The sequence below is a fragment of the Elgaria multicarinata genome, chromosome 3, assembly GCF_023053635.1.
Source record: "Elgaria multicarinata webbii isolate HBS135686 ecotype San Diego chromosome 3, rElgMul1.1.pri, whole genome shotgun sequence".
Classification (NCBI taxonomy): domain Eukaryota; kingdom Metazoa; phylum Chordata; class Lepidosauria; order Squamata; family Anguidae; genus Elgaria; species Elgaria multicarinata.
Window position 1 is genome coordinate 156,755,906 of NC_086173.1, and position 9,677 is coordinate 156,765,582.

Here is a 9,677-nt window from a genome sequence, read left to right on the forward strand (position 1 = left end):
AAATCAATTTCAATACATGCCAAAGAAATGTATATACACACACACGTATATAGATACAGCTTTCTAAGAACTCTACATAAACTTCAACAAAGGCAGACCAAATAGGCATATACGTATCCATTTGTAATTATCGTCTATATGCCACCCATAGAAATTTTGAAAGTGCTGTAATGTCCTCAGTCCACTGCATTAAAGGTGAGCATTTTTCCTTCTAATGCCGTAGTATCAGTCTTTTAGCTGTCAAAAAGGCGTGGGGGAATCCATTTGTGCTGAACATGTGTTAACATCCAGTAAGCCCAGAGATAATTTAAGATATGTACATCAGTGAATATTAGAGTGTTCCAATATAAAATTTATCCGTATAATAAGCTCCACCCAAAGAAGCAGCAACTATTGGGCATCACTATTGAGTCTAAACATGCATGGGATTGTGCCCTACGTAAGCTAAAAATAAAAATACAAGTTAAAATGTCTAAATGAATAAGAACATTTTGACCTAATACCAAAAAGGTCAAGTGCAGGCACCATATGGGTCTCTTTAAGTGCAGCCATTCTATAACTGGGGTGACATGGTTGAGAAAGCCCTTCAATCAAATGCTAAATATCATACCTCTGATAAAGGAAAAATATGGAGAAACTCTCTGTTTAGTAAAACGTGGAGCCAGGAAATTAGAAGTAGTTGCTGATGCCGTAACTGACGTGCCTTGTGACCGGTGAGGTTATTGTGCAATGTCACAAATTGTGCTTGATTATGACTTACCCTCCATGCACCCACCCTTTTGTTTGGACTTTCAGGCCTAGATCTACGTGAGGGGGCAGAGTGTCTGAGATCAGCACTCAAAAAAAACCCCCAAAGAGGCTTGGAAATCAGATCTATTTTGTAGCATATAATCCCAGGCAACTAATAAAAATGTCCTGTATTGCCTTACGAAGCATCTGGGCTCTACTGCTTTGCTAAATGACTCTTCCTGTGGGTTGACTCATGTGTGCTTGTTGGATTCATCAGTAGCCGTCATGCAGTAACATGTAGTGTTGTCTGATGTTGTGGAATCACATTTCATAATGAAAGGAATATGCAATTCACGTAGAATCCACTAGATTCAATTTATATGGTTATTGCCCTGTGCAAAGTCTTTTTGCAATCCAAGCATCTTTATAATTTCTCCCCTATATGAGTGCACTGATGAGAAATAGCTTATGACTGAAGCTCTTTATATACTCCAAACAATGATGTTGTTCTCCCCTATATGAGTTCTTTGATGAGAAGTTAGATATTTCTTCTGACTGAAGCCCTTTCCACACTCCAAACAGTGATATGGTTTCTCCCCTGTGTGAGTTCTTTGATGATTAGTAAGATATTTCTTCTGACTAAAGCTCTTTCCACACTCCAGACAATGATATTGTTTTTCCCCTGTGTGAAACCTTTGATGACAAGTTAGAGTTACTTTATGACTAAAGCTCTTTCCACACTCCAAACAATGATATGGTTTCTCCCCTGTGTGAGTTATTTGATGAGAAGTGAGATGTCTCTTCTGGCTGAAGCTCTTTCCACACTCTAAACAATTATATGGTTTCTCCCCTGTGTGAGTTATTTGATGAGAAGTGAGATGGGTTTTCTGACTGAAGTTCTTTCCACACTCCAAACAATGATATGGTTTATCCCCTGTGTGAATTCTTTGATGAGACATTAGATATTTCTTCTGACCAAAGCTCTTTCCACACTCCAAACAATGATATGGTTTTTCCCCTGTGTGAGTTCTTTGGTGAGAAGTGAGTGTTGTCTTCTGACTGAAGCTCTTTCCACATTCTAAACAATGATATGGTTTCTCTCCTGTGTGAGTCCTTTGATGAGTAGTAAGATATTTCTTCTCACTGAAGCTCTTTCCACACTCCAAACACTGATATGGTTTCTCTCCTGTGTGGAATCTTTGATGAGAAGTGAGAGTTATTTTATGACTGAAGCTCTTTCCACACTCCAAACAATGATACTGTTTCTCCTGTATGTGAGTTCCTTGATGAGATGTGAGATGGTTCTTCTGAGTGAAGCTTTTTCCACATTCCAAACAATGATATGGTTTTTCCCCTGTGTGTGTTCTTTGATGAGAAGTAAGAATTATCTTCTGACTGAAGCTCTTTCCACACTCCAAACAGTGATATGGTTTCTCGCCTGTGTGAGTTCTTTGATGACAAGTAAGAGTTCTCTTTTCACTGAAGCTCTTTCCACACTCAAAACATTGATATGGTTTCTCCCCTGTGTGAGTTCTTTCATGTGAAGTGAGATATTTCTTTTGACTAAAGCTCTTTCCACACTCCAAACAATGGTATGGTTTTTCTCCTGTGCCAATTTTTTGATGACAAGTGAATGTGTTATTCTCACTGAAACTCTTTCCACACTCCAAATAATGATATGGTTTTTCCCGTGTATGTAATCTTTGATGACAAATGAGAATTATTTTACGACTGAAGCTCTTTCCACACTCCAAACAATGATATGGTTTCTGCCTTGTGTGGATTCTTCGATGAGATGTGAGATATGTTTTATGAGGGAAGCTCTTTCCACACTCAAGACAATTATATGGTTTCTTCAGTACGTGGATTTTGTAACGCATTTTAACCTTTGATTCAGAATTGAAAGTTTTTCTACGCAAATGGAACCTCTTCTTTTCCTCTCTTTTATGCATTTTTTCTTGGACTGTGATGTTATGGTAATCATTGCCCTGAGAAGAATAAGAGTTGTTCCTCGTATTGGGTTTTGCTTCAATTTTCCTTCTCTTCTGTTTGCTATTTTTACACTTGTCTCTTTGTGGTGACGTCCCATATGTTTCCCTCTTCTCCGCTTCCCACATGTCAGCTGCTGGAATGAAGACAAGAAGTTGGTAAAAGCCAGAGTTACTAATAGAATTAACCCCCTCCCTGCCCCTCAATTACTGAGTTTGATAAAAGGGAGAACTGAAAAAACTTTGATGGGATGCCGTTCTTTCCAGGTGTTTTAACTGTCTTGGTTGACTGGCATTAACTGACTGTAAGTGTAGTACAATGAACTTTCTGAACTTGGGACCTACTCTTATTTTCTGAAAATAGGACCACATGACATTCTGATTAACAAACTAGCTAAAAGTGGGGTAGATGGAACAACTATTAGGTGGATCCACAGTTGGCTACAGAATCGGACTCAAAGAGTGCTTATCAATGGAACCTTCTCAAACTGGGGAGAGGTAACAAGTGGGGTACCGCAGGGCTCAGTCCTGGGCCCAGTGCTCTTCAATGTTTTTATTAATGATTTGGACGAGGAGGTGCAGGGAACGCTGATCAAATTTGCAGATGACACAAAATTGGGTGGGATAGCTAATACCCCAGAAGACAGAAACAAACTTCAAAGTGATCTTGATAGGCTGGAATGCTGGGCTGAAAACAACAGAATGAAATTGAATAGGGATAAATGCCAAGTTCTACATCTAGGAAATAGAAACCAAATGCACAGTTACAAGATGGGGGATACTTGGCTCAGCAATACTACAAACGAGAAGGATCTTGGAATTGTTGTAGATCACAAGCTGAATATGAGCCAACAGTGTGATATGGCTGCAAGAAAGGAAAATGCTGTTTTGGGCTGCATTAATAGAAGTATAGCTTCCAAATCACAGGAGGTACTAGTTCCTCTCTATTCGGCCCTGGTTAGGCCTCATCTAGAGTATTGTATCCAGTTCTGGGCTCCACAATTCAAGAAGGATGCAGACAAGCTGGAGCGTATTCAGAGAAGGGCAAGCAGGTTGATCAGAGGTCTGGAAACAAAGCCCTATGAAGAGAGGCTGAAAGAACTGGGCATGTTTAGCCTGGAGAAGAGAAGATTGAGGGGAGACATGATAGCACTCTTCAAATACATATTTTATTTATTTATTTATTACATTTTTATACCTCCCAATAGCCGAAACTCTCTTGAAAGGTTGTCACACAGAGGAGGGCCAGGATCTCTTCTCGATCCTCCCAGAGTGCAGGATGCAGAATAATGGGCTGAAGTTACAGGAAGCCAGATTCTGGTTGGACATCAGGAAAAACTTCCTGACTGTTAGAGCAGTATGACAATGGAACCAGTTACCTAGGGAGGTTGTGGGCTCTCCCACACTAGAGGCCTTCAAGAGGCAGCTGGACAACAATCTGTCAGGGATGCTTTAGCTGGATTCCTGCATTGAGTAGGGGGTTGTACTCAATGGCCTTGTAGGCCCCTTCCAACTCTTCTATTCTATGATTCTATGACTTATAGGCCCCATTCTGACAACATGCTAAACCATGCTGCTTAAACACAAAATGATTAACGGAATGCATGTTGCTTCTTTTGTGTTGTAGTTTTCTAATATTTTGTATTGATATCTCACCAGTATTAGTTCCTATATAGATTTTCTTATTTATTTATTTTATTTTTATTTATATATTGCATTTGTTTACCCCATAGCCGAAGCTCTCTCGGCAGTTCACATAAGATAAAACATTTAAGAACAATATACAAAAATTAAAAACTACAAAAACATGCAAAATGCATATACAATTAAAACCACTGTAACAACTTTAGAAACGATGAACCCCAAAAACAGACCAAGGCTCATTACATATTGCTAAATGCCTGGGAGAAGCGAAAAGTCTTGACCTGGCGCCGAAAAGATGACAATGTCGGCACCAGGCAGGCCTTGCCAGGGAGATTGTTCCACAGTTGGGGGGCCACGACAGAGAAGGCCCTCTCTCTTGTTGCCACCCTCCGAGCTTCCCTCGGAGTAGGCACCTGGAGGAGGACCTTAGATGTTGAACATAGTATTCGGGTAGTGTTCTTCAATGGAAAGGCAGGAATATAAATGTTTTAATAAATAAAAGTAAACAAAGATTTCATCATCACCAGATCACTTCTTTCTTTATTCTTGTAAGCCGCCTTGGGAAGGCCTCTGCCCTGAAAGGCGGCCAAGAAACATTTCAAATAAAGAATAAACGAATACACAATAGAACTCCATATGGCCCCTTCATTTATGCCTTGAAACATATCTGTTCTGGGCTGCCTTTCCCTAATCAGTGTTTTGCTGCTGGCGGTTTTGGAGACTCCTGTCTTAACGTATCCTCTAAAAATGTTTGTGGTATGTTTGAGGCCTGTATCTTTAAACTGCGGTCTTAAATTAGCTTTTAATCATACGATGATTTTAATATATTTAAATTTATCTTACTTTCTTTTTGAACATCATTTTTTGAGCGTTATGCCATAAAAGGCAGACCCAAAACAACAAAACCACGGAGCAATGTTATGGGAATGTAATTTCAGGGGACCGAATGGCGAAAAAAATCTTCCTCGTTGTTAGTGCATTTGGAACCCGATATTGTCATTACGAGGGAGCCTTACTGAGAGAGGCCACGATCCTACGGTTCTCCTCCATGGTTTGCCTGTGCAGGGCTCTCTGGTCAGGATCCAGCAAGGCCCACTCCTCCTCTGTGAAGCACACGGCAACCTCCTCAAAAGCTACCAGAGCCTGGATGGAAAAAAGAAAACATTTCCATCTCAAGGATAGCGGAAAGTGAGGTAGCTAGACATTACACTGCAGAATTTAAACTTGTTTACAGTAAAAAGCAGCTGCTGGGGGTGGGAAAACTGGGGGTGGGGGGAAACAGCTCTGGCCATCCTGTCCTGCTTGCAGGCTTTCCAAGAGGCAACTGGTCAGCCACTGTGAGAATCATTCTCCATTCGGCCCTGGTTAGGCCTCATCTAGAGTATTACGTCCAGTTCTGGGCTCCACAATTCAAGAAGGACGCAGACAAGCTGGAGCGTGTTCAGAGGAGGGCAACCAGGATGATCAGGGGTCTGGAAACAAAGCCCTATGGAGAGAGACTGAAAGAACTGGGCATGTTTAGCCTGGAGAAGAGAAGATTGAGGGGAGAAGCCAAATTCCAGCTGGACATCAGGGAAAACTTCCTGACAGAGCAGTATGACAATGGAATCAGTTGCCTAGGGAGGTTGTGGTCTCTCCCACCCTAGAGGCCTTCAAGAGGCAGCTGGACAAGCATCTGTCAGGGATGCTTTAGGGTGGATTCCTGCATTGAGCAGGGGGTTGGACTTGATGGCCTTGTAGGCCCCTTCCAACTCTGCTATTCTATGATTCTATGAATCAGGATTCTGGAACAGAGGGGCCTTTGGTCCAATCCTGCAGGGCTCTCAGTATGGTCTTAGCTTTGCCAGAAATAAATGGAAGGAGAGGGATGTATCCTGGCCTAGGAGGCAAGGAGGGGATAAAGGCACCCTGGCTCCTCCCTACTTACTGTATATTCCCAGTGATTCTTCCCCGTACCTGATCCGGCTCCACTCCATCACAAAGAAAACGAGATGGCCAAGTATCCATTACCAGCATCATTCCAGCCCCTGCGAGAGAAAGATGATGGGAAGCCAGTTTTATATATTAGTCACAGAGACAATCAGGATGATCAGGGGTCTGGAAACAAAGCCCTATGAAGAGAGACTGAAGGAACTGGGCATGTTTAGACTGGAGAAGAGAAGACTGAGGGGAGACATGATAGCACTCTTCAAATACTTAAAAGGTTGTCACACAGAGGAGGGCCAGGATCTCTTCTCAATCCTCCCAGAGTGCAGGACACGAAATAACGGGCTCAAGTTACAAGAAGCCAGATTCCGGCTGGACATCAGGAAAAACTTCCTGACTGTTAGAGCAGTATGACAATGGAACCAGTTACCTAGGGAGGTTGTGGGCTCTCCCCCACTAGAGGCCTTCAAGAGGCAGCTGGACAACCACTTGTCAAGGATACTTTAGGGTGAATTCCTGCATTAAGCAGGGGGTTCGACTCGATGGCCTTATAGCCCCCTTCCAACTCTGCTATTCTATGATTCTATGACTGAGATTACCATCCTAATCTCCTGGGAAATAAGCCCCTTGGAACAGAAAAAGTCTTCCTTCCCAGTAAAATGGGTAGAATTGCACTGGAAGTGATGGTAAGTCTCAATATAGCTGGGCATTACAAGATGTCTCATTTGTATTTGGAGAATTCAGTTGGGTAAAAATGCATGTTTCCCCCACAAAATACTCAATGGTGGTGGTGGTGGTGAATAAATGCAGCCCAACGATCTCTTGCATACTCCAGAGAGCAAGACCAGGTTGACATTCACCAACCCCGAAATTAACCCTTACCCTGCAAAGAGACACATCCGTCAACCTCTTGCTTGATCTCTGTTTGCGGGAGGCTCTGCCCAGTGTTTGATGGAGCCTTCTCTGATGCAGCGAAATCTGGCGTTACTTCTGCAAACAGACACTGTAACTGAAAGAGCAACAAGATCTAAGACACAGAATGAGAAGAAGGAATAGAAAAAGAGTGAAAGAGGCAAAAATGTATAGGAATATCCCCCCTCCTGGGGCGATTTCCAGAATGGGCAACTAGTAGAGTTTTCAGACATCCTCCCTCCCTTTCCTGCCCCCTGGGATGCAATGCTCTCACCTGCTGCTGCTCTTGCTGCCTCTGGTCCTCTGCCTGGCTCAGGAGGAAGCCTTCTGCCAGGGCCACCGCCTGGGAACTGGTCTCCGCTCCGCATTCCCTCACCCAGCTTGCCATCTCCGCTGGCAGGATGGTCAGGAACTGCTCCAGGATCACCAGGTCCAGGATTTGGTTTTTCGTGTGTTGCTCCAGCTTCAGCCACTGATGGGAAAGACTGTGGAGTTGGTTGCAAACCTCTCGGGGTCCCTCAGCCTCCTGGTAGCAGAACTGCCTGAAACGCTGGCGCTGCACCTCTGAGCTAACCGTGTCCTCACCCTGGATCATCTGCACTGTTCTTTCCCAGAATTCTCCACTGCTCTCGGTCTTAATGGCACCAGGGTCTCTCTTTAGTTTGGGGCCAGCTAAGCCCTGCTCTGCCATCTTTGATCCGTGTTCCAAGGATGTCTCCAAGGGGGCTGAAGAAACTCTTCCCTCTTCTGTAACTGGGCAAAGATTGCTGTGTAAAACAGTGCAGCTAAGGTTCTGTAAAGGCAAGACATTGATTCTGTTAAAGAACATTCAGTGCAAGACGAGACGTGCAGAACTCCAGCTTATAAGCAGGTCTTGTCTCGGAAGGTCTGGGGAAGGGGGAGGAGGAATCCTTCACCTCAGCCACAGAAGAAAAGCCCTTCACTGGCTTGAGTTGTGAAATGTCTCAATTCCCTTCTCTCCTCACGCCCCCCCCGCTAGCCATTCACCCCCTAAAATTACATACCCATAGCATTTCCCAATTATTTTGTGAGGTATCCTGCCTCAGTAGACGGAGGCTCCATTCCTAACTTGCAAACGTTCTCACAGAACCGCATCCTACTTCTGAGAAGACCATAAATGTATCCAACAGAAACGGACACTTTGGGGCTAAATTTGAGATCCTAGTGATATAGGCTGGGATACAAATCTTTTAATAAATAAATAAATAAATAAATAAATAAATAAATAAATAAACAAACTGTGACCCACCACTTGAGGTTTACATTCTTCCTCGTCAAGATTTTTAGCATGTTTTTTATTTTATTTTATTTCCCCTCCATAATAATAATAATAATAATCCTTCTCCTTCTAGAAAGAACCCCTCTCTTGCTGCCTCTCAGTGCAGGCCTGCATCACAACATTGGCACAAGAACCTTTGCTGCCTTTAGCAACAACTACCACCAGCGCTGCACCGCTCTGCCACCCGGTAGTAAAATGTCAATAATAGTTATTTGAATAACTAAGAATTTGTTCCCCTTTCTGGGCTCCCAAAATCTTGGCAGGGCCAGCCTTTGCTTTTGTCACACCAGCAAACACAGCAGAGAACGAAGGGAGCGTCTCAGCCCCAGGCAGAATTGCATCAGGGGACCCACATTTGCAAAGGGGGAGGGGGGGAAACAGGGCTCCCGATTCAAGGGGGGGAGAAAGGATTTCAGTCAATGCAGAGCAGATTAATCAGTGAATCAGTTTGATAAATTGACTCAGCTCTAAATGTCTCTCCTGCTCCCCATTTGCCAAATCAAAGGGGCCACCTGGTCGGCTGAACGGAGTCGATAATATTGCGGGGGTGGGGGGAACCCAAGTGGATCAGCTATACAGGTCACCTTGCTATAGGGTAGGGTGACCATATGAAAAGGAGGACAGGACTCCTGTATCTTTAACAGTTGTATTGAAAAGGGAATTTCAGCAGGTGTCCATTGTATGCATGCAGCACCTGGTGAAATTTGCTCTTCATCACAATAGTGAAAGCTGCAGGAGCCCTGCCCTCTTTTGTATCTGATCACTCTAGTATAGCACTTGTAGCTTTAACTGTTGTGATGAAGAGGGAATTTCTGCAGGTGCTGCATGCATACAAAGGACACCTCCTGAAATTCTCTTTTCTATATATCTGTTAAAGATACAGGAGCCCTGTCCTCCTTTTCATATTGTCACCCTACTATAGGGAAAAATGGAGGGGGGAATCCAGCTCCCTCCCCCATGACGTGAAATCAGATCCCCCCTCTGACACTTTGGGGCTATATCTGAGCATCTCCCTTCGAGTCTTCCCACCTCTGTCCTGCCCCCCATACCCCTTCCCTGAAGCTTAGGGGCCCTCCTCACCCCAATGCACAAGCCTGAGTGGGTCTCACCTGATCCCCCAAATGAGGCGCCAATGCAGCACCTGGAGGAAACTCAAACTCCCCTTTCCTTCTGGAGGA

At 43.8% G+C, this 9,677-nt stretch overlaps 1 protein-coding gene across 3 annotated transcripts; it reads right to left on the reverse strand.

Annotated features, from left to right (window-relative positions):
- Nucleotides 1-259: 259 nt before the first annotated feature.
- On the reverse strand, nt 260-9,677 carry LOC134396143 (oocyte zinc finger protein XlCOF6-like). Of its 3 annotated transcripts, none has more exons than XM_063122525.1 (6): nt 9,609-9,677; nt 7,474-7,952; nt 7,170-7,296; nt 6,318-6,388; nt 5,378-5,504; nt 260-2,854 (listed from the first exon to the last, which is right to left on the reverse strand). In XM_063122525.1, the coding sequence occupies exons 2-6, from the start codon at nt 7,888-7,890 to the stop codon at nt 1,212-1,214; spliced, it is 2,385 nt and encodes a 794-aa protein (XP_062978595.1). In that variant the 5' UTR covers nt 7,891-7,952; nt 9,609-9,677; the 3' UTR covers nt 260-1,211. The 3 variants fall into 3 exon arrangements, with proteins under 3 accessions (XP_062978595.1, XP_062978596.1, XP_062978594.1); XM_063122526.1 differs by having other exon boundaries at nt 260-2,851; nt 7,474-7,992; XM_063122524.1 differs by having other exon boundaries at nt 7,474-7,992.

What these genes read in the sequence shown, in the direction of transcription:
- LOC134396143 (XM_063122525.1), bottom strand. Translation starts at nt 7,890, where the DNA reads ATGGCAGAGCAGGGCTTAGCTGGCCCCAAACTAAAGAGAGACCCTGGT. An exon ending in CGGATGTGTCTCTTTGCAGG is followed by an intron (nt 6,389 to 7,169) that starts GTAAGGGTTAAT and finishes TTTCTCTCGCAG; the next exon opens with GGGCTGGAATGATGCTGGTA. An exon ending in TAGGATCGTGGCCTCTCTCA is followed by an intron (nt 2,855 to 5,377) that starts GTAAGGCTCCCT and finishes TCTTCATTCCAG; the next exon opens with CAGCTGACATGTGGGAAGCG.